The sequence below is a fragment of the Rhinolophus ferrumequinum genome, chromosome 10, assembly GCF_004115265.2.
Source record: "Rhinolophus ferrumequinum isolate MPI-CBG mRhiFer1 chromosome 10, mRhiFer1_v1.p, whole genome shotgun sequence".
NCBI lineage: Eukaryota > Metazoa > Chordata > Mammalia > Chiroptera > Rhinolophidae > Rhinolophus > Rhinolophus ferrumequinum.
This window is the reverse complement of record NC_046293.1, coordinates 27,093,793-27,119,422: the sequence shown is the minus strand read 5'-3', so window position 1 is coordinate 27,119,422 and position 25,630 is coordinate 27,093,793. Positions and strand designations below refer to the sequence as shown.

The window sequence follows — 25,630 nt, the reverse complement described above, 5'->3', positions numbered from 1 at the left end:
CTTTGGGGAGATGTGCCAAATGAGGATTTGGTACTAATCTTACTGACCACTAAAAGTGAGTGCCAGCCTTTATAGAACAGCCAACTGAAGCAAAAAGGGCTTTGCATTTTTTTTTTTTAAATAGACTTTATTTTTAGAGCAGTTTTAGGTTCATAGCAAAACTGAATGAGACAAAATATTAATTCTTCTCTTCTATTCCTTTTGTCATTGTTGTCATTTGTTTCAATTATACATAAGATGTAAGCATCAGTTATATTGTTGCTGTTGTTGTTTTGAACAAACTGTTGTTGTGATACCAACTAAGAATAAGAAAAACAAGTTTTTATTTTATAGTCACTTATTCTGTTTCTAATGCTCTTCCTTTCTTTAATGTAGATCTGAGTTTCTTACCTGTGTCATTTTCCTTCGCTCTGAAGACCTTCTTTTCTTGCAAGTGAGGTTTTATAGGTAACTTTTTTATAGGTAATAAATTTTCCTCAATTTTTATTTGAGAGTCTTTATTTCTCTTTCACTTTTGAAGGATAATTTTACAGGTTACAGTTTTTGAGATTGGTAGGTTTTTTCCCTCTGAACACTTTAAATATTTCACTCTAATCTCTTCTTGCTTTCTTTGTTTCTGAGAAGTCAGATGTAATTCTTATCTTTGCTCCTTGAAACATAAGGTGTTCTCCCCCCGCTCCCCCCCGTGGATTTTTTGTCAAGATTTTTCCCTTTGTTTTTGGTTTTCTGGAGTTTGAATATAATATGCTTTGGTGTGGGGTTTTTTAAAATACTTTTTACTGTTTTCTGAGCTCCTTTGCATCTGTGGATTGGAATCTGACATTAATTTGGCAGAAATTCTAAGTCATTATTGCTTTGAATATTGCTTTCTCTTTTCCTTCTGGTATTTCCATTATACATATATGTTACACCTTTGAAAAAGTTGTCGCATAGGTTTTGGATATTCTGTTCCTTTTTTTTTTTTCCCCAGTCTTTTTTTCCTTGCTTTTCAGTTTGGAAATTTCTGTGTACTTATCCGTAAGCTCAGAGATTGTTTTCTCAGCTCTGTCTGGTCTACTAATGAGCCTTTTAAAAATACTCAGTTCTGTTAAGTGTTTTTGATCTTCAGCCTTTCTTTTTGATTCTTTCTTAGAATTTCCATCTCTCTGTTTATATTACCCATCTATTTTTGCATGTTTCCTATCTTTTCCATTAGAGTCCTCAGCATAAACAATCATGGTTGTTTTAAATTTGTAATCTCATAATTCTAACATCCTTGCCATGCTGTGTTTCCCTGAAAATAAGACCTAGGCTGGGCAATCAGCTCTAATGCGTTTTTTGGAACAAAAATTAATATAAGACCCGGACTTATTTTAATATAAGACCAGATCTTATATAATATAATACAATACCTGGTTTTATATTAATTTTTGCTCCTAAAGACGCATTAGAGCTGATTATCTGGCTAGGTCTTATTTTTGGGGAAACACGGCATCGAAGTCTGGTTCTGATGCTTGCTCTATCTCTTCAGACTTCTTTTTCCTTTATTATGCCTTGTAATTTTTTTGTTGAAAACTGGACATGATATATTGAAAGGAACTGCAGTAAATGGGCCTTTCGTAATGTGTTGAGGTGATGGGAGAGGGGAAGTGTGCTATAATTCTGTGGTTGGGTCTCAGTCGCTTAGCTCCTGGGCTGCGAGCTTCACAAATGCTTCTCTTTTTCTTTTTTTCATTCTCTTAGGTGGGACAGAATGGCTAGAGGGGACTGGAGTTGGTTGTTTCCCTTCTCTCTGGTCAGTTAGGATCTGATAAAACCCCAATAGGTTAGGCTCTGGTAAAATAGTTTCTTTTGAGGGCAGGCCTTGTTAAAAATAGAATGCTCTGATGTATTTCAGAATGATTCCTTTTTTCTCTTCCTACTAGAAGCATGAGATTTTCCTTAGATCTTGACTATGAGTACCTAGTCGAGTTCCTGGAGGTAAAACTCAAAAAAAAAAAAAAATGTGAGGGGCCCCTCATGACTGGTTTTCCTCTGGAGCTTTTAGCTTTCAGATTTGTCCACGCTAAGCCTTCAGCAGCTTGTCAATTACAGATTGGGTTTTCCTACCCTGGTACTGGTTCCTAGAGAGGTTTCTGCTTATAGGTTTCTACTCTGATAAGTTGTGATTCTCTGTCTGCCTTTGTGTCTCTCCAGTTTTGGGGGCAGCAGTTTGCTCTGTAATCTTAATTTTCTGATGGATCCAAGAACTGTTGACTTTCTAGCTTGTTCGGGTTTTTGCTTATTAGGATGGAGTGATAACTTCTAAGCTTCTTCCATGCTGGACTGGAAATTGGAAGTCAGAGCTTTGCTTTTTTGCATTGGAAATCTGAATACATGAAGGATGCATAAAGAATAATGTATTTATTAACTAGAAGGATCTTGCATAGGTATATAGTCAGGAATCTTAGTTTTGGTAGATGAGTTCCTGGCATATTCAGAGGTTTTAATTTGGATTGGGGCTGGCATCCAGAGAATATGATCTGTATGCGTCTATATCTTATTTATATCCCCAGTCCTAGTCTGATTCTCTGAACCATTGGTATTAGATCTAATAACACTGTTATTTATTACAATAAGCTGTTTACAGCAAACAAGGGCTGTTTAGACTAGACCGATTTTGTTTATTATAAAAATCCTTACAGTGAGGTTGAGCTAAGTGAAGCCACATCAGCTCAGTTTGTATATAGGAAGACCGAAGTGTAAGTAGAAGCAGTAAAATCAATTCATAACTGTCTTTAAAGCTTCCATTAATTTATTAATTATTGAAGTGTAAGTGAAACTCTCAGAACTTGGTTGTAAAATACGGTATGAAATCTGTTTCCTTACATAACTCCAACATTTTTCCTTTGAAGCCTAATCACGAGCAGATAACTGTTAGTAATCCAAAAGCAAAGTTTTCTGAAGTGAGTCTCCTCAGAGATTGTGAAAAAATGGTCTGTACATGGAGATAAGCCTACAAATATGTAGACTCTGTACTCTGTTCAGTAGAATTGAAGGAAACTTTGGAAATGTGTATCTTTGCCTGAAAGAGGGGTAAAATTATTTGTAGTATGTTGTATATAAGGAAGATGAGAAACATAAAAAAAAAATCACACTGTACATTTGTCAGAACCGATATAACTTTATAGCAGAAAGTGAACCTTAATGTATGAAATTAAAGAAAATCATTTAGGAGGATAGAGGACTCCTAGGATGGAACTCAGACTGAGACAGAAAAATCTAATTCTATTAGAAATGTATGAAAAAAATCTCACTGGAGACAGTGGGGAGGGGAAGATCCTGACCTAAGTAACTTTGGTGACGCATGGAACCTGTCAGACTAAAGGGCAAGGAACTGCATGCACATAAGCAGTATACTCTAGTTTGATAATGTTGCTTCCCATAGAGATACAAGTCTGATTGTATGCTCGAGTTAAGTGGTTAAGTAAAATAGGTGGTAGATGTGGGGAACCCGGTTTCCCATTGTTGGGTTAGGAAGTTATATATAAGCAACTTGGTATCGTTTGAGGCTGGAATGATCCTTGTGGTAGTGGATCAGAATTGGAGACATCAGTATGAGCTCATGTTTAATATAGATCCAGGATGCATTTTAAATGAGTTTAGTTTAGTAACCTCAAAGCATTCAAAAATAAACATATCAGCCCTGGAATTAATACATTTTTTTAAATAAGGTAGGAAGTAGTAGTAGAAAAGTATATTATAGTTAATGTTTTCAGCATTTGCTTTAAAAAGTATTGTAGAATTTGTCAGATCTCGTAGAATCGGGGAGAGTCCTAAGTCCTAACTTGTGTATTACCAGTCATACTATTTAATGACCTTGGATGTGAGGGCGATTTGTAGTGATACAAATATAAATACCTTGATCATAGAGTAATGATTGTATTTGGCAGTATTTGTAATTTTATTTAAATTGTTGTTGAACATATGTGGTATGCTCTGTGCTTTTCCCTCATCCCCAAGGGGAAACATAGCAACAGAATTTCAACGTAGCTAATACTTGTATCTAATTTTCAGTTAAACAGTCTGTGGCCCAGACTTGTAGAACGGCCATTTTCAAGTCATTCTAGGAAGCTGAGTTTAAGACTATAACATACACATAAAAGTTTGGGAAATTTTAGATCCTAGTTTGTCTTTTGATGAAATTAAGGGTTTGAATGAAATAATTTGGGAAATATTCTTAAAAAACTTGGAGCATCTTTATAATTTTTATTATGTTTAGTGAATGGCACAAATGCTTACCACATTTTCTGGGAGAATGATTTGAAGTATTTTATCTTGGTGTTGGACTGTGTCAGCTATAATTTTGGGTTCAGCAAATAGAGTCACAGTGTAATTGAGATTTAATTGATGGTTTTTCCAAATTGACCTAGAAGTAATTTGCCAAATGCTTTATAAATTTGTCCTAGAAATCACTATGTAGTGTTTTCTAGAGTTGCGTATACTATTACTATGTATTTACTGTGTATTTTCTGATGTTACAAAGATACATCTGTAAGGACTAATAGTACTTCAGTTTTATTCTCTTGTTAACAATGCAGATTCTGATTTAGTACTTTTAGGGTAGAGCCTGAGATTTTGCTGAGGCTGTTGGTCTATGGACCACATTTTGAGTACCCGTCATAAGGCTTCAGAGCAGGGGTGTCCAAACTGCGGCCCGAGGGCCAACTGCGGCCTGCAATCCATTGTTAATTGGCCCGCAGCAAATTCCAAAAATATATTTAGTTTACTTAAATATACCAGGGGAGGCAATACGTACTTCACCTCGAGTGAGTGGCCCGGCTGTTTGTGTATTTTACCGAATATGGCCCTTGGTAAAAACCGTTGAAAAAACTTTGGATACCCCTGCTTTAGAGCAAGGGGTGTGCTCCTTTATTTACCTTCTTGCCCCACTCGGCTCCTGGCAGTTGCCGATTTGTTTTCTGTTCCTATAGTTTTGCCTTTTCCAGAATGTCATATACATGGAATCCCACTGTGTGTAGCCTTTTGAGATTGGCGTCTTTGGCTCAGCACAATACATTGCAGATTCATCCAGGTTGTTTATCAGTAGTTTGTTTTTTGTTGTCGTGGCTCAGTGGTATTCCGTTGTATGGATGTATGGCGTTTTATCCATTAACCAGTTCAAGGACCTTGAGTTCTTTCCAGTTCTGATGATTACAAATAAAGGTACTATAAACATTCCTATTTAGATTTTTGTGTGAACATAAATTTTCTTTCTCTTTCACTACTCTTGGGTAAATAAATATGCAGGAGTCAGATTGCTGGGTTCTGTGGTAACTATAATTGACTTATAAGAAACTGAAAATTTCTCAAAATGGCTGTACCATTTTTCATTCCCACTAGCAATGTACGGCAGTTCCAGGTGCTTTGCATTCTCACTGGTGTTTGATATTGTCAGCTTCCTTTAAGCTGTTCTTAGCTGTAGATAGTGTTATCTCATTGTGGTTTTACTTTGTGTTTCTCGAATGTCTAATGATGACGAGCCTCTTTGTGTTTAATCATATTTGTGTATTTTCTTTGTTGAAATATCTGTCAAATCTTTTGCCAAGTTTTATATATTTTTTCATTATTGTTGAGTTTTGAAAGTTCTGATTTAGTCGGATACAAATCCTTTATCAGATATGTGTTTGATAAATCTTGTCTCCTAATCTGTGGCTTGTCTTTTCACTCTTCACATCTTTCAAAGAGCAAACATTTTGTTAGGGATTATGCTTTTGGCTTTCAGTGTTCAATCTTAGAAATCTTTGCCTAATCAAAGGCCGCAAAGATTTTCTCCTTTGTTTTTTTCCGGAAGTTTTGGGTTTTACATTTAATTCTATGACCCATTTTGAGTTAAATTTTGTATGTGGTATGACTAAGGTTCTTCTTTCGGCATATCAGTGTCCAATTGTTCCAGCACCAACTGTCCTCCGTTGAATTGTCTGTGTATCTTTATTGAAAACAAACTGACTATATACTATGTGTGGGTCTATTTCTGGTCACTGTGGTCTGTTCTTTTGATCTTTGTGTCTATTGTTTTGTCAATAACATGCTGTCTTGATTACTGTAGTAAAGACGGTAAGGCTTGAAAACAGTATGAGTTCTCCAAGGTTATTTTTCATTTTCAAAATTGTTTTGGCAACTCTGGTCTTTGATTTTTAAAGTGAATATTTGTATCAGCTTGTCAATTTCTAATTAAATCTTGCTGGGATTTTGCTTAGGATTGTAAATCCTAATTAGCTTTGGGAGAATTGGAATATAAGCCATATTGAGTCTTCCAGTCTGTGAACATGGATAGAATAGCTCTTCATTTATTTAGGTCTTTGATTTCTTTCATCATTGTTTTGTAGTTTTCAGCATATCTACGTATTTCATGTTTTATAATCCTATTGTAAATAATACTGTTTAAATTTCTAAATTTCCCATTGTTCATTGCTTTTGTATAAAATATAATTGAGTTTTTTTAAATCAACCTTCTATCCTATATCCTGAGAGTTTGCCCAACTCACATGTTGGTTCCAGTAACTTTTTGTAGATTATTTTGGATTTTATACATAGGTAATCATGTCTGTAAACAGGCAGGTTTTTTTTTTTTTAATTTTTGCCTTTTCCCTCCTTGCCTTTTCTCTCCTCCCCCAACCCCATTCCACTGGCTAAGACATCCAGTAGGATATTCAATTAGAACAGTGAGAGCAGACATACTTGCCTTATACTCCAAGTAGCATTCAATCATCCATCATTATTTATGATGTTAGCTGCAAGTGTTTTTGTATACATTATTAAGGTACGGAAGTTCTCTATTTTGGTTTGCTTAGAGTTTTTATTATGAATTGGTGGTGAAGTTTTTCAGATGCCTTCCTGTATCTATTGAGATGCTACATGGTTTTTCTTTAGTCTGTTGCTGTGGTGAATTTCATTGATTTTCTGGTATTGAACCAGCCTTGCATTTTTGGCATTAACCCCACTTGGTCATGATGTATTAATCTTTATATATTGTTCGATTTGATTTGCTAACATTTTGTTGAGGGTTTTGCATTTGTGTTCATGGAAGATACTGGTTCATAGGTTTTTAAATTTCTTCTGTAATGTCATTTTCAGATTTTGGAATGCTGGCTTCATAAAATGCACTGGGTATTTATTGCTCCTTCCTATTTTGGGGAAGAATTTGTGTAGAATTGGTATGACCTAGTCTTGAAATACTTGGTGGAATTCACCAATTTAGCCATCTCGACCTTGAGTTTTCTTTATTGTAAAGTTTTAAATTATGAGTTTAATTTCTTAAATATGTATAGGACTGCTGCTTATATTAAATATGTATAGGACTCTGTCAAATTTTGGGGAATAATGTTGTAACTGTTTCTTATGCTGTTTTGTTTGTTTGTTTTTGTTGTTGCTGTTCTTTTTATTTTTATTAGTTTCAGGTATATACAACAACATCATGATTAGACATTTACACCCCTCACAAAGTGATAACCACCCCAAGTCTGCTACCCCCCTGACATCGTACGTAGCTATTACAATACCATTGACTATATTTCCTATGCTGTACTTTACATCCTGTGATTATATACATATATTTAATTATAGTTGACATTCATCATTATTTTATATTAGTTTTAGGAGTATAGCGCAGTGGTTAGGCATTTATGTAATCTATGAAGTGATTCCCCCCATAAGTCCAGTACCCATCTGATACCCTACATAATTTTTACAACATTATTGATTATATTCCCCATACCGTATTTTACATCCCCGTGATTATTTTGTGACTACCAATTTGTGCTTTCTAATCCCTTCATCTTCTCTCCCGTCTCCCAACACTGCTACCATCTAGCAACCATCAGTATTTTCTCTGCATCTGTGAGTCTTTTTTTTTTTTTTTTTTTAGTTTTAAACAACGGGATTTTTTGCTTTTTCTGTGGTTACCTTGAAGTTTATTCTTTTGACCTATTTGACCTTGATGTGAAATTGGAGGTAAGTTATTCTTACCATTTGGCCCTAGATAGTATCCAGGTAACTCTAAAATTACACCATTATTAGAAGAGTGGAGGTCTATTTTACTCTGATTCTTGGAGTCTCAGGCAGAAACTGAGTCAGTAATATTGACAGTCTTAATGACCTACCCACCCTACACACGCGCGCACGCAAAGAGGGTGTTAATTTGGGGTTGTGTCTATCTACTGTATCTGAGTAAGATTACAGACTTTTCTCTGCTGCTGATTTATGTGGGTTTGAGAAGAGGGAATAAGTGATGGCATTTATTCTCAGTATTCAAACACCAGTTTTCCTTGGTGAAAACTCAGAGAATTATCAATTGCTTTTTGAGTAATACAGTTTTGTTTAAGGCATGACAGCTTTTTAAATATTGGTCTCTTACTTCACTGGGCCTACTTAAAGGAAAAAACAAAAAATTCATAATTATTTTTAAAAACATTAATTTTGTGATTTTTTTTTTTTTACACTTAATTTAGCATAGCCAAGCGTAGATGCAAGTCAGTCAGTGTCAAAGTAATACAGTGTCAAAGTGACTACAGTTGACTCTTTAACGATGCAGGCGTTAGGGGTACCGATACTCTCCATAGTCGAAAACCCGTGTATAACTTTTGATTCCCCCAAAACTTAAGTAGCCTGCTGTTGACTGGAAGCCTTACTGATAACATAAACAGTTGATTAATATGAATTTTGTATGTTATATGTATTGTATACTGTATTCTTATGATAAGTAAGCTAGAGAAAGGAAATGTTAAGAAAATCATAAAGAAAACACATTGACAGTACTGTATTGTATTTATTGACACCATAGATTTATGCTGTCTGTTTACAAGATGAATCATCTGTCAGTACCTACATCTTATCTGATACAAAACACTGTAGGTATTATATGTATTACTAACACTAGACATCAGAAATGAAAAGATGTGAAGAAGAAATTCATATTTATTTATAGGTACAATGATTCATGTATTGATAACGAAGAAGCAGCAGTATGATTGCTTTATGGTAGACTAGTGTAATTGGTAAGATTGCTTTATGGTAGACTAGCCTATACACTAATGAATGAATCTTTACAAAATTTTTATGGCATACAATATTACAGTCATATACATAATACAATGTTAGATAAAAGGTTAACATTAAAAACAACCCTCACATACCTCTGATGATAGGCTGATACGTGGTTTCTCCAATTACAAGAGAGGAATACTGTATGGTAGTATAATTCTTTGAAGCAAAGTTATAAAACAGTAAGAAAACTAACACATTATTAATTTTATATGAAATATCACCTAATGCCTACGTAAGGATAGGCTAGCCACTTCCATACAAGTCTTGCACATGACGTTCTGTATAGTAAATGTTAGGCAATGATGATGACAAAAAAGATTCTCATACAGTTCTTGCCGTACAGTTACTGGATTTTCACATGAAGACACACGTACACAACAGGTATATGTGGCTTGCTGTATGGCATGGTGATTGTTTACGACTCATTAAGTGGAAGTGGATCATCACAAAGGTCTTCATCATTGAGCAGGCTGAGGGGGAGGAGAAAGAAGAGGAGCTGGGACTACTGTCTCGGGCAGAAGAGGTGGAAGGGAGGCAGGAGAGAGATGGGCACACTTGGTGGAACCTTATGGGAATACATTGTAATTTCTGTCGGACTTTTTTGCTTTTTCATTTCTCTAAAAATGTTCCTGTATGGTACCAATCCTTCTTCCACCATTTGCTTTAGTTTCAGTGCCTGTATTATAGAAGGGTCTTTGTCATAAAAGAAGTCAAAAGAAGCAGTCTTGAATAATCAGAATCCTTCTGCTAGATTGTTTGATGCCAGTTTGTTTTCTGGCACTACTTTTCCGTCTCCTTCCTCATTGTCTGCACCGTTTGGAAGCCCTCACCTTCATCAGGTCGTCTTCTGTTCATTGCTCTGCTGTGGTGTCTCTTAGCTCGTGTATTTCTCCAAGATCCCTATCTCGAAACCTTTCACCCTCACATTTATTCCTCCCTCCCTCCCATCCTTTTTTCCTTCCTTCCTTTATCACCGTATCCACATTCATAGTCACTTTAAAGAGTCCCTTGATTGGCTCTTTTGTAAATCCTGCGAAGTCATGTGCGACATCTGGGCATAGTTTTCTCAAGCAGGAACTTATTGTTTCAGGATTAATGTCTCTCAGCTTTTCCTATAATAACGGTGGCATCTTCAATGGTGTAATCCTTCCAGACTTCCGTGATGTTCTGTCTGTCTAGGTTTAGGTTCTCTTCCATAGCGTTGATTATTTTTTCCGCAGAGTACTGTGTGTCGTGAGCTTTAAAAGCCGGTATGGCCTCCTGATCTGGAGGTTGAATTAGAGACATTGTGTTTGTGGCCAAGTAGAGCACTTCACTGCCTTTGGTGCTGAACTCACGGGGTTCTAGGTGCCCAGGGGCATTGTCCAATATTAGAAAAACTTGAAAAAGCAGTCTCTTACTGGTCAGGTATTTCCTGACCTCAGGGACCAAGCATCGATGGGACCAATCCAGGAAAAGGTTTGCGTCGTCTGGGCCTTCTTATTGTACAACCGAAAGACTGCTGGCTAGTGTTGATCTTTTTCCTTCAAGGCTCAGGTGTTGGGAGCTTTGCAGATAAGGGCAGTCCCGATCATAAGCCTGACTGCATTTGCATAAAATAGTAGTTAGCCTGTCCCCTCCTGCCATAAGTTCTAGATCTTTCTTCTCTTCCTTACTAATAAATGTCCTTTGTGGCATATTTTTCCCAGAATAGGGCACTTTTGTCTGCATTAAAAATCTGTTCAGGCATATCCTTCTCAACGATTTCCTTAGTGACGTCAGGGAACTCGTCTGTTGCCTCTTGGTTGGCAGAAGCTGCTTCTCTTGTTACCTTGACAATTTGTAAGCCAAACTCCTTTCTAAAATTATCAAAGCATCTTTTGCTGGCATTGAATTCTCCAGTTCTAGATCTTTTATCTTCATTTAAGTTGTCATGTAATGACTTCACTTTTTCTCAAGTCATACTATAGTCTGTAGGTATGCCTTGCTTACAGCAATCCTGCACCCACATAAGAGATGCATTTTCAATATGAGGTAAAAAAGTGTTTCACAGAATGTGCAAGCTTTTTGCACCTGATTGCGTATCTGCAGCGATGGCTTCACAAATGCCCTTTTCTGATTTTTGTAGTGGTTCTTATGCTCGATTCCTTTATCTTGAAATGGCGGGCAACTGCAGCTACACCCCTCAATCTATGGTACACATCAAGTGACTCAACTTTTTCTTGTAATGTCATGACTTTTCTCTGCTTCTTGGGAGCAATTCTGGCCTCACTAGTGGCACTTTGTATGGGTCCCATGGTATTTATTCAAGGTTTACGCTGTTGCACTAGGCATGATGAAAAATACACGAGAACCATGAGATCACTTTTCACTGTGACACGAAATTTATTGGAGAGATGAACTGCTCACGCAGAGGTGATTTGCATCACACGGCTTTTTCAGCAGATATTTAACACTTGAGCTCTCCACAATAACAGGTGGAGGTGGCTACGAAATTGTTACAGTAGTACAGTACGTACTACAGTTAATTTTATGCAGTTAAGACTTAATACTTCATCTTTGCATTGGTTTACGTTTCTCTTGACTGAATGGTACCATGTACAGTCTCTGTAAGTTTTGATAAATTTTAACTTTTTATAATAGATTTGGTATATTAAGTGGTAGTTAATGATAAAATAGAGTAGTGTCTACATATATTTTATGCATTCGTGACGCACCTAACGTTTTCTTAAGTTTTTCAATATTTCTAGGTTTCTGGTTTGTGAATTTTTTTCAAATTGTCACAAATCTCTAAAAAATTTTTCTAGAGGGTATTTATTGAAAAAAATCCACGTACAAGTGGACCTGCACCGTTCAAACCCATGTTGTTGAAGTGTCGGCTGTATCCTATTTGTATTGTATTTTGATGAAAATTCCTAAATAACCTAACATGCGCGTAATCCCTTTTTTTTTTTTTTACCATTTTGGCAACATCTTCTAAATTGAGAACAAAAGCTTTTAAAAGATATTTAATTGTGATACTCTTGAGTGTTCATATCTTATAAGTAAAATGAAGCTCTGTTGTGTGGAATGTATTGAATGAATTAACAAATTAAAATCTCCAATTGAGGGTTGCCGTTATATATGTGAAGAATTGGATACCAAAAGCTTGAAAAGTTGTAGAAGAAATTTGAAAATCCGTTTTTATCTTCACAGATCTTTGTATATTTCTGCTTAGTAAAATTGAAGCAGAAATTGTGAACTTTTAAAATTCCACTTCTCAAATTATAAAATGTTTGAAGAAATACGGGAGGCCATTATGTGGGGAGGAATTTATTTGGTGCTTTGTTCCCTTATGTGATCTTCCACAACTTAAGGACTGAGTGCCACCTGGGGCTAATTATTCATATTAGGTAATACGGTGGGCTGGTTAATGAGTTAGACACATTAACACCACCTGTACAGAAACAGAGTGCTATTGGATAAACAGGTGCTTGAGAAAGTCAGGTTTCTTTTTACCGCTTCTAAACCCTGAGTGCATTAGAATTCCTTGGGGGAGCTTTTAGACAATATTGATGCCCGAGTCCCATCCCACTCCAGTTTAATGAGACTCTCTGATGGAAGAACCCAAATTATAGACATTTTAAATGAGTTTCTTAGGTCATTCTCAAATGCTGCCAGGGTTGAAAATTTCTGCTGCTGCTGCTGCTGCTGCTGCTGCTGCGACTACTGTTATTATTAGTGTATTTGTATGGGGAGGGATGTGCACAATCTGTGCACATCGTGCTAAAGATAGCTTGTATTGGTCTGTTCGGACTTCTATCACAAAATGCCATAAGTGCTGGCTTATAAACAGCAGTTTATTTCTCACGGTCTGGAGGTGGGGAAATCCAAGATCAAGGCCCTGGCAGATTCGGTGTTTGGTGAGGGCCTGCTTCCTACTTGGCTGGTTTTGTTTCTGTTTTTGTTTGTTTTTCCTTTTCACTGTAATCTCACCTGTTGAAAAGGGCAAGGGAGCTTTCTTGGGCCTTTTTTATAAGGGAACTAATCCGGTTCCTGAGGATTCTGCCCTCATGACCTAATCACCCCCATACTTGCTAATACTACATATCACCGTGGGAGTTAGGATTTCAACATACGATCGGGGGACAAACATTCAGACTGTAGCATAACTGTTAATTATATGTACGATTCTGATTTCTGAACATTCAAGAACCACTGATCTCATGGTCATTATGTATTGGTGATTATTGGGTTTGGACGTTACAAAGGTGTAGATAAAGCACACAGTTCAGTTCTTTCTTTTACATCTCATTGTTTCATTGTTTATGGTGACATAAGTTACATATTTTAATGATCATTTGGCTTTTCCATCTGTCACAAATTGTTCCCTTTATATCAGTTTTCGTTAAGATACTGTTTCAGGTAAATGTACAGATGGGCTGTTCAGGATGTAATTTGCCTGACAGCTGCCAGTCATTCTCATGAATGTTGACATTGGCCTTTAATGAAAGGAGTCACAGTAGATTGTGGGCAGAGCTGTGAGACTTTTGAAACATGCCATTTGTAAGATGGGGGGGGTTGGGGAGTGCTAAGATACGAGGCTTTGTTGGCACAAGAGATGAAGTGACTTTGTTTAAACTTTAAAGTGATGCTTTGGGATGGTGTTTAGATCTAAAATGTGTGTTAGTGTTCATGGTTTTAAGCAATAGAAATCCCTCTAATTCAAACAGAAAAAGAATTTTTAAAGAGGTATAGGGGTTACTCAGAATTTCCTCAATGATAGAAGAACCAGGCTTGGAATGTGTAGCCAGGAACAACACTACAAATCACACGCAGACCTGGTGAGTGACGGTGCCACTGTTAGGTGGCATGTGTGCCCTATTTCTACTGTCAGTGACTTGAGGCCACAGCTAATCCTGAAACTGCTGCCAGTACTCCCTTGTAAAACTGGATTAAAGAAGGATGAATTCATTCAAACTGGGTTTACTTAGCCATGGCTGTTGCCCCTGCCCCACCTCCCCAGGATGGACTGGTTCTGGTCCTACTGCTGCCACCTTTTCCCCCTTTTCTTCCATCTCCACCTCCTCCTTTTCTTGGTTTGTCTGAGTGGCAAAACCCAGATCTCATGCCCTTGTGCCAATTGCAAGGGAGGTTTGGAAAGTAAATACCTGGTGTTTTCAGTTTTTTTAGTTTCAGGAAATGGTTCTGCTTTATAAGGTGGAGGATTCTTCAAATATAGGAAGGTAGTTTAGATGCTAGATGGCCACTCTAAAATACCAGGTATCCACAACATTTTGTGAGTGAAAGGCCATAGGATTTGTTGGCCATTCTTTGCCACTTTTGAATGTTGTTTATATTTTTATCCTGTTCTAATGTTGAAAGATTGAATGAGGTGTGATGGTGGATATATAAGGAGAGCACAGTTAATAGAAATAAACATTTTGTCTGGAATAGGCCCTAGGAATAACCTAAGTCAGTCTAAGAAACAATACCTATTATAAGAGTTAATGTTCCTTAGGTAAATGCCATTGACTGAGAAATCGTCTATACTTCTGATAACGAAACCAGTTTCTACCCGTTAGTCCTCCTAAAGAAGCTGCTGTATAATGTAACAAACAACACCCTTTTAATACCCGCAGTGACAAACTCCTTTGGCGTTTATTTGTCCCAGGGCATCAGGGCAAAGAGCCGTCCAGTAAAAGGAGGTAAGGTGAGCTGAGAGAGTGCTCAAGGGCAAGACGCTTCCCAGAAACGGATGTGGGGGCTCCCGCAATACTGCGTTTCCCCGAAAACAAGACCTAGCCAGACCATCAGCTCCGCTGCGTCTTTTGGAGCAAAAATTAATATAAGACCCGGTCTTATTTTACTATAATATTAGATAGGATCTTATATAAGACCGGGTCTTATAATCATTTTTGTTCCAAAAGACGCAGTAGAGCTGATTGTCTGGCTAGGTCTTATTTTTGGCGAAACACATTTTGTCAGACAGGTAATTGACACTTTATAGCATATAGGGCTTCTGAGCCCTCACTGGCTTGTTGTTGCTTTGCTGTTGTTTTTGTTTGTTTAATGACTTGCCTCAACTAATTCTTTTGAATGTGTTTCTCTCTCATTGTCTGCTTCTAAAGTCCTGCTCAACTTCTTTTTTCCTTAAAAAATATTTTTATGCCTAGCTTTCTAGGGGTTGCCCCTGGATCACTATATTTTAGTGGTCTGCTAATGATTGATTAGAGGTTGTTCCTAAATGCCGGATCCAGTAAGTATTTCACCATTTTTCTCCGAAACTGTGGTTTGGAGAATGTTAAAATTTTAGGAAGTTTAAAGTTTGTCCCACATTCAGCCAGAGACTAGTCTTCAAGGATTCTCTTCTGGTGTGTCTTGAGCACAATGGCCTTCTACACGGACACAGCCTTCCTGACCACTGCGGATGAAAATGCACTTAACGAGGCCCTCTTTGGCTGTCTCTTTCCCAGAGACACGCCGTTTTGTTGCCTTCCCCAGCAGTATTACTAGCACGATAACGCTTTCTGACTGTTTGCCACTGAGAGTGCTCTTGCGTTTGACGACATTCCTAGGCATGGATTTTCCCACTAACTACTCCAAATAAAGTCTGCCCTCTCTTGCAGAGCCACTTCGCTACCAGTCTTTGTGGCCTGCCCTGTCTGCTCCGGGTAGACTGTGCCGCAAACCCAGCAGTACCGTGGGTGGTTGAGTGGTAGTGCGAACAACCTCTAGCTGAAATACCATGGTTCTTACTGAGATTTGGTAGATTTTCTTGATTAAATGCTTCTCATTTTGTTCTATGTCCTTTGATTGATTTTCAGAGACTTTAGTTCTTTTTGACAATCTTTTTTTGTGTTTTTCATTGGGTTTAGGGGAGAGGATTTGCTGAGCTTCTCACAGAACCATTCTGGGAGCTCTGGCCTTTCATTCTTTTCAGCTTTCCTCCAGTTTTTCTTCACACTGCAGCTATGCCCCCTTCCCTCCGCCAACCTCCCTCCCCTCACCCTGCTAAAATAGGCCGGTCATTTCACCTCCAACCTTAAAAATCTTCAAGTGCTTTTATGTTTGCTCTTAGAATAAAAAACAAAAATTCTAACATGATCTAACATTGTCTAGCTTACCTTCTTCTATAGTTTCATCTTGTGTGAATCTGACCATTCCCCCTCCTCTCAGTTTGGACTATCCAATCACTATCCTCAAGGTAGGGAGCACTTTGCCTTTTATTCTTTATAAATCAAGGCTCTGACCTAGGGCATAAGTGCTGGAATTTGGGGGATACAGGTTTGAATTTCTGCTGTGTTACTTTGAGCAATATGCTAACCTTTCTGAGCTGTTTTTCATCTGAAATATGGTGATGGAGATATTTCATAACGTAGGTATAAGGATAAGTGAAATAATGTATGTAAAGCGGTTAGCACAGTGCCTCGTATCTGGGAAGTATGTTTATTCCCCACCTGATAGGCCCCTCCCATCATTTCTTTGAGTAAGCAGTTTATATGAAACATCAATATGCACAAATGGAACCATTCCAGTATCACCTTTCCACTAATTTTTTGAGTAGAAGTTATACTTGAATTTCAGTTGTGTTTAAGCACGTTCATTGAGTACCTCATCTGACTTTCAGCATCCTCATTACCTTTTTAAAAATATGCTTCTAATTGAAGTATAGCACATTAAGAATTTTACCTTTAAATCAAGGAAAATTTTCTTTTTCCCTCTGGAATGAGACTGTTAAAACTTCCGTTTCTTTATTTTGAAAAAATTTTGAACTTGCAGGATAGAAGTGAAAATAGAACAATGAAATCCTGTATACTTTAACCTTAGTGCAGTGATCATATTTGGGAAATTAACATTAGTACATTTCTATTATATAATTTGACAGTCCATCAAATTTTGATAGGTTTCCCAATAATGTCTCTATAGCATTTTCCCCAACTGATCAGTCTGGCATCATGCACTTATATAGTGACCGTGTTTCTTTATCTTCCTCTGATCTCTTCGAGTAGTTCCTCAGCTTTTCTTTGACTTTTATGACGTTGATATTTTCAAAAGCCAGTTTTCTAGAATGTTCCTCAATTTGGTTCTCTCTGTTTCTTAATAATCTTGTTTAGATTATGCAAATTTTGGACAGGAATACTGTGTAAGCAATCTACATAAGAGATGGTATATCTTTTCCAGTACATCACATGTGTGATACCAGTTTGTTCCCTTATTGATGTTTATTTAAGTGATGTGGTTAAGGTGGTATCCACCAAGTTTATTTCCTCTAAAGTTACCACTCCCCTTTTGTCATTAATAAGTAATCTGTGGGGATATACTTTGAGATAGTGTAAATATCCTTTTTCTCAATAAACTTCGATCGAATGGTTTTTACATCCTTGATAATGTTTGTCTGAGTCAGTTATTACCATGATGGTGGCAGAAAGGTAGATTATTAAAATTTTGATAACTTATAGGGGTTTCAGTTTTAGTGTTCTGAGAGAGTTTTCTTTAATAGTGATAATTATAAAATGCTTGGCTGTTAAGCTGCTTGTGTCATGGTTTATTGTTTATATAATTTTTAGGTTCATGTACTGGACAGACTGGGGAGAAGTACCAAAGATAGAACGTGCTGGAATGGATGGTTCAAGTCGCTTCATTATAATAAACACTGAAATTTACTGGCCAAATGGACTGACTTTGGATTATGAGGAACGGAAGCTTTATTGGGCAGATGCAAAACTTAATTTCATCCATAAATCAAATCTGGATGGAACAAATCGGTAAGATTGCCTTATGCATTTATTTTTAAACTTTAATATTTAAAAATAAGTATCATGATGTCTTAATATAGTAATTGAATTATAAAGCCTAATTTTATTAAGAAATTATTTTTGGCTAAGTGTCAAAGGGGAAGATAGACTTTCAGTTTGCTCTTAAGAAAGGTAAATTATTTCTCATCTGTCTTGGTAGCATTTAGAATTTATGGACTATACTTTTCTCCTTTAGTTTGATCTAATTTAATTCTTCATTGATTCTCACCAGAGATAGTATTTCTACTTTCTCCAAGTGTTCAGAAACGTGGAGGGAATTTTGTTTAACACAAGGACTGGAATTGCTACTTACTAGTATTTTAGTTCCTGGGGTGGGATGGAGGAGGGGCAGGGATGTTAACCGTTCTGCAATGTGCTGGACATTTAATACAAGAGTCATCCTACTCAGAATTACCAGTAGGGCCCCCAGGTTCTGCTCATGGAAGCTCATTTGGTAAATCTCTAGACTAGACAGTAGTTGGCAAACTTTTTCTATAAAGGGCCAGGCTTTGTGGGTCGTATATGACCTCTGTTGCAACTACTTACCTCTGCTGTTGTAGTGTGAAAGCAGCTATAGATAATACATAAGGGAACGGGCATGGCTGTGTTCCAGTAAAACTTTATTTACAACATATATTATGAGACAGTGGGATGTAGTTTGCTGACTCCTAGACGAGGAGAAAACCTACTGCATGTATACTACACCCCAGTATTCAAGGAAGACAAGGTTATAATATGTAAACATGGCATTTCTACTCGGATCATGTTCAGATTTTTAAAGACACTTTATGTTCTTGTGTTTGAATGATTATTTGGGTCTTTAGTGGTCTCCTTCTAAGACTCCAACAGAAACTAGAGAACCGTAGGTAGAGTTGAAGGATTTTTTCAAAGGGGAAGCATTTGTAAGTTGTCTGAACAATGAACCAGGAAGCATTTTAGAAGTATTGAAAACCGGGAAAGATTTAAAGAACTTACTAAAATAAACTTTTTGTAATCATGGAATTGGAATATTTTTTGCCTTGTTTCAACAGAGAATGAGATGACACAGCAAGATGGTTTAATAACAATTAGAAATAAATGTCAGTAGACAATAGTTTAGTGGTTACCAGAGGGTAAGGGGGGAAGGGAGTGGTAAATGAGGGTAAATGGGATCAAATATCTGGTGATGGAAAGAGAACTGACTCTGGGTGAACACACAATGTGATACATAGATGATGTAATACAGAATTGTACAACTGTAACTTTACTAACAATTGTCACCCCAATAAACTTAAAAAAATGACAAAAAATAGTATATGGTGAATACATTATAAAAATATAATTGTTTTGTCTGAAATTTGGTTTTGAGAGGGATGCTAGGAAATAAATATGGCCATGTCATAATTTTCTTGACTCTTTTGGGATACCCACACAAAAACCAGTGAAACTAGTTATCACATCCAAAAAACACACCATAAAACTAACCTCAGGCATCCAGAAATAAAATCAGGGAACAGCAGACCGCTAACTGCCAGAAGACCTCCGTAGCACTGCTGTCTGCAGGAGTGAGCAGAGAGAGAGTGAATGGGGTGTTTCATTGAACTTAAAATGCAGGACACCTTCAGAATTGCCTCAGCTATTTAGTAGACAACGTGGTGGCCTGTATTAAGAGCAGCAGGTGAAATGAGGCTTGGGGCTGCCCACTCCAGTGTCAGGGCAAGTGCAATGTGTCCATGATAAAGACCAAAAAGGATAGAGCAGACCGGCTTCAAAGGATTCTCGAAATGGACCTGCTAGAATTCTCTGCCAGAACAGAGTACCACACTGAGTAGAAACAAAATTGAAAAGAATGGTAGCATCAAAATTGAGTAGAATAGGGAAAAGTGACAGGACCAAACGGGGAAGGAAAGAGAAGGTTCAGATAAGGATGGACAGAAACAGCAGGGAAGATCTCAGAAAGGAAGCTACCCTCATTTGAATATTACATGAAAACAACAGAAGACTGAATTCTGTAAAGTGAGAAAAACTGCCCTGAACACCACTTTCTTTTAACAGTTTAGGAATGCTAATTTCACGTAAGTGTAAACATGAGAAACACAGGAGTATCAAGTAAAATCCCATTTAAAGTTATTATAAAGAACATCTTATTTATAACAGTATTTTAAACTCATAAGAACTTCGAATATAAACTTAAGCTTTACATTTTTACTCTCCCCCCATATTTATTGTTTCTGATATCACAATTTATATATTTTTGCCTTGTGTATCCATTAGGATGTTATTGTAGTTATTTTTACTACTTTTGTCTTTTAACACATAAATTCTAGGTTTATAGTGATTGACCCACCACTATTACAACACTAGAATATTCTGAACTTAACCATATATTTATCTTTACCTGTGAGGTTTATACTTGCATACGTTTGCTGTTGCTACTTGATGCTCTTTCGTTTTATCTTGAAGAAGTTCCTTTAACGTTTCTTGTAAGACCGAATCTAGTGGTGATGAACTCTCCTTCAGCTTTTCCTTGTCAGGAAAACCCTTTCTTTCCTTCTATTCTGAAGGACAGATTTGCTGGGTAAAGTGCAGCAGGTCCTTGAATAATGTTTTGTTCAACATGGTTTCATTATAATGTTGATGAGATGCCATAGGATCTTAACTCTTTTCATATCAGTTAGCCAGTGGTGAAAATGGTTTCATTATATGTTATGTTTTGCTTAACCTGACATGGTTAAGAACCTATCAGTGATGTTAAGTAAGGACTTACTGTGTTTTTGGTTGGCAGTTTTTGTCTTCTAGCAGTCTCAATATATCGTGCCACTCCCGCCTGGTCTGGAACATTTCTGCTAAAAAATCTATTTGTAGTCTATGGAGCTTCCCTTGTGTGAAGCAAGTTGTTTTTCTGTAGTCTGTGGAGGTTCCCTTGTGTGAAACAAGCTGATTTTAAAATTAACTTTTCACAGTTTAATTATAATGCGTTTTGGTGTGTGTCCTTTTGAATTCATCTTTTTTGGAACTTCCTGGCCCTGGTTGTCTATTTCCCCAGGTTACGGAAGTTTTCAGCCATTTTCTTTCAATAAACTTTCTGCTCCTTTCTCTTTATCCTCTCCTTCTGGGATCCTTATCATGTAGGCTGTAGTCCACTGGGTGGTGTCTCATAAGTCCCTTAAGCTATCTTCATTTTTATTTTATTTTTACCTCTCTGATTGATGAATTGCCCTGTCTTTGCTGATTCTTCCATTTGATTTAGTGTACAGTTGCTACTCCTCTATTGAATTTTTCAGTTCAGCTATTGTATTCTTTAGCAGACAATGGAATATTATTCAGCCATAAAAAGGAAGGAAATCTTGCCTTTTGCAACAACATGGGTGGACCTTGATGGCATTATACTAAGTGAAATAAGTCAGACAAAGACAAATATCATACGATCTCACTTATATGTAGACCCTCAAAAAAACCCCACAAATCAAGCTCATAATCCAGAGAACAATTGGTGGTTGCCAGATGTGGGGGCTAAGGGTTGGACAGAATGGGAGAAGGGAGTCAAAACATACAAAATTGCAGCTATCAATAAGTAATGGGATGTAATATACAGCTTGGCTACTATAGTTAGTAATACTGTATTGCATATTTGGAAGTTACTAAGATAATAAATCTTAAACGTTTTCATCACAAGAAAAAAATTCTGTAACTATGGTGATGGATGTTGACTTACTGTGATGATCATTTGCCAATATATACAAATATTGAATCAAACTAATATAATGTTGTATGTCAATTATACCTCAGTTAAAAAGAAATTGGACAGTTCACATATATGTAGGGCTTAAACAAGATACTCCTGAACAGCCTATGGGTCAAGGAAGAAATTAAAAGGGAAATAAAAATATATCTTGAAACAAATGGAAATGGAAATACAATATACCGAAACTTGTGGGATGCAACAAAAGCAGTTAAGAGGGAAGTTTATAGTGATAAATGTGTACATTAAACAAGAAAGATCTAAAATAAATAACGTAACTTTCCACCTCAAAAAACTAGGTAGAGGGGCGGCCAGATGGCTCAGTTGGTTGGAGCGTGAGCTTTGAACAATAGGGTTGCCGGTTCGATTCCTCCATGGGCCAGTGAGCTGCGCCCTCCACAACTAGATTGAAGACAACGAGCTGCCACTGAGCTTCCGGAGGGGTGGCTGGATGGCTCAGTTGGTTAGAGTGCGAGCTCTCAACAACAGTGTTGCTGGTTCAGTTCCCATGGGATGGTGGGCTGTGCCCCTGAAACTTTAAAGATTGAAAATGGCAACTAGACTTGGAGCTGAGCTGCGCCCTCCACATCTAGACTGAAGGACAACGACTTGGATCTGATGGGCCTTGGAGGAACACATTGTTCCCCAGTATTCCCCAATAAAATCTAAAAAAAAACCCAAAAAACAAAAAAAACTAGGTAGATAAGAACAAATTAAGCCAAAGTTGCCAGAAGGAAGGAAATAACAAAGATCAGAGTGGAAATAAATGAAATAGAGACTACAAAGACAGTAGAAAAGTTCAATGAAAATAAGAGCTGGAGGTCCTAGCCAGAGCAATAGGCAAGAAAAAATAAATTAATAAAAGGCCTCCCAATACCGAAATGAAGAAGTAAAATAGTATTTGCAGATGATCTGATGTTACATATAGGAAATCCTAAAAAGCCCACCACAAAACTGTTAGAACTAATGAACAAATTCTCTTAATTTTCAGGATACAAAATCAGTATACAGAAATCAGTTGCTTTTCTATACGGTAATAAAAAATATCAGAGAAATTAAGAAAACAATCATATTTACTATAGCATCAAAGGAATATAATACCCATCAATAATTTTAAACAAGGAGTTGTAGGGCATGTACACTGAAAACTATAAGGCACTGATGAAAGGAATTGAAAAGGACACAAATAAATAAGTGCAAATTAACCCATACTTATGGATAGTAAAAATTAATTTGTTAAAATGTCCAGACTACCCAAAGATATCTACAGATGAAATGTCATCCCTATTAAAATTACAAGATATTTTTCACAGATATAGAACAAACAATTCTAAAATTTGCATGAAACCACAAGATACCCTAAGCAATCTTGAAAAAGAAAAACAGAGCTAGAAACACCACACTTCCTGATTTGAAACTATATTTCAAAGCTGTAATAATCAAAACAGTATGGTATTGGCATAAAAACAGACACATGGCTCAATGAAGCAGAATAGAGAGCCTAGTAATAAACCCATGCATAAGTGGTCAATTAATTTACAAAAAATAAACCAAGAATATACAATGGGGAAAGGATAATCTCTTCAATAAATGATGTTGGGAAAATTGGATAGCTACATGCAAAAGAATGAAACTGGACCCGTATTTGATAGCATGCACAAAAATCAACTTAAAATGGGTTAAAGACTTAAATTTAAGACCCGAAACCATGAAACTCCTAGAAGAAAACATAGGGAAAAGGCTTCTTGACATCGGTATTAGCAGTGAGTTTTTTGGATTTGACACCAAAAGCAAGGCAATAAAAGCAAAAATAAAAGTGGGCCTACATTAAACTAAAAAGCTTATGCACAACAAAGGAAACCATCAACAAAATGAAAAGGCCACCTGTCGAATGAGAAAAAATATTTGCAAATTGTGTATTTGATAAGGTACTAATATCCAAAATATATCAGGAATTCATACAGCTCAATAGCAGAAAATACAAACCATGCCATTAAAAAATGGGCAGAGAAACTGAGTAATCTCTTTAGGAAAGACGAACATTTGTCCAACAGGTGCATGAAAAGGTGCTCAACATCACTAATCATCAGGGAAATGCAGATCTAAACCACAGTGAGTTATCGTCTCACACCTCTTAGAATTTCTGTCATCAAAAAGATAAGTATTGATGAGATCAGTATTGGCGAGGATGTGGTGAAAAGGGAAACCTTTCGCCCAATTGGAGATTGTATATTGGTGCATCCAGTATGTAAAACAGTGTGGAGGTTCCTCAAAAAATTAAAAATATTACTACCACACGGTCCAGTAATTCCCCTTCTGGGTACATACTCAATTTTCTTTGTATCTGCTTTATTTTAAAATAAAAATTTAAAGACAAATTGTCTGTAAGTTCTTCAGCAGATAGAGTAAAATGAGTTACCATACATACCATTGGAAAGATGGAAACGTACGATCTTTGCAAGAGAAGATGTTCATCATATTAAATTTGAGAAGAAATTTTTCATATGGAATCAGTAAGGGCTGTAATGGGTATTATTTGAATTGTGTGTGTGTGTGTGTGTGTGTGTGTGTGTGTGTGTGTGTTAATTTCATATTACTTTTCCATGGTGGTCTTTGTTTAAAGTTGGGAGCTTAATTCAGTAAAGGTAATTCTACAAATGATTAAGCTAATGTTATTCAAGATGGTAATCTTGAACTTAAAATAAGGATAGATCTTAGAGTACCCAGGGAAGGTATAAACTCCATATCCCGTAAGTGGTCTTCCTTTAAACATCACTATTTTAATTTTTGCTTTTATAAGAGCATGTAGCAGAGCAAAATACCTAGCTCTTATTACGTGTTTAGTAAATGTGTGTCAAATGGTATTATTTATTACAGAGGAATAATTGTGTGCTATTCTTTATGAATATGGTGCTTTCGATCAGTTGTCAGTAAGGCATGAGCTTTTAGCTGCTCTTCCAGTGGTAATGGATTTGTTCTTAAACGTCCACATTTTTGAAATCCTGCCATTCACACAGTTTAAGGATGCATACTGGTCTTGGAAGGAGTAAACTAATTGATCACCAATTGGCCCTTGGGTGCGATATCCATAATCTTAGATCTGTTAAATTCTCCCAAGAAATCTCATAGGAAAGTTCAGAAGAGTCTTACTATTCAGTTCTGGGGAAAGCTATATAATTGCTGATTCCAAGACTTTTTTTCTTAACTGAAAAACCCACATAACCCACATAAGCTATGTGGGTTTCCATGATGAGCTTCAAGGATTCATTGCAGCTCCTCTTCATTAGAAAAAAACAAAAACAGGAATTCATAGTATATACTTAATTATTCTATATTTGTATGTCTTGTTCCAAACAGTCTTCATCAAGCTATGAAAGATAGTTTTCAGTGTATCAATTGTTTGTTTTTAGACACAGATAACTCAAGGCTGTCATGTGCATTTCTTAACATGAATTAATAATGTCTCCTAGACACTATCCCTGCAGAAAGTACATTACTTTTAAGATTCTTATGTGCTCTGTGACGTAAAATGCAGAGTTCTTTCTTCTCCATTTGCAGTGGGGAGAAGACTGCAATATTGGTCCTTTAAGAAAAAAAATTATCAATATATTGTTAAGATGGCAATTCTCCGTAAACTGGTCTGTAGATTCAACACAGTCTCAACACAAATTCCCCAAGGCTTTATTGTAGATGTGTGGGTGTTCTGTTTTTTTTTTTCCTTTTTAAATAAAATGACAAATTGGAATCTAAAATTTATGTGAGAATGCGTAGGACCTATTAAAATAACTCAGTTGATTTTGTACGATTAAAAATATGACATCTTTCCACTTGATTTCAAGACGTACTATAAAACTGGAGTAAATAAAACAATGAAGTACTAAATCTAAGGATAGATAGAGATCAGTGGAGCAGAACAGAGTTCAGGAATAGGTACATATACATATGGCTAATTGACTTTAACGTAGGTAATCAAGGATGGGAATAGGGTCTTTTAACCTTGACAGACACGGAGGAAAAATAGTAAATTTTAAAAACTAGGATTAATATAAAAGCTCTTTCTGAAAAATTTTAATTATGAATTATTAGAGTC

At 36.6% G+C, this 25,630-nt stretch overlaps 1 protein-coding gene across 1 annotated transcript in view; it reads left to right on the top strand.

Annotated features, from left to right (window-relative positions):
* LRP6 (LDL receptor related protein 6) overlaps nucleotides 1-25,630 on the top strand; it is a 125,083-nt gene that overhangs the window by 30,200 nt on the left and 69,253 nt on the right. The window contains exon 3 of the mRNA XM_033116936.1: nucleotides 17,592-17,789. Coding sequence (XP_032972827.1) covers nucleotides 17,592-17,789 — 198 coding nt within the window. The remainder of the gene's footprint in view (nucleotides 1-17,591; nucleotides 17,790-25,630) is intronic.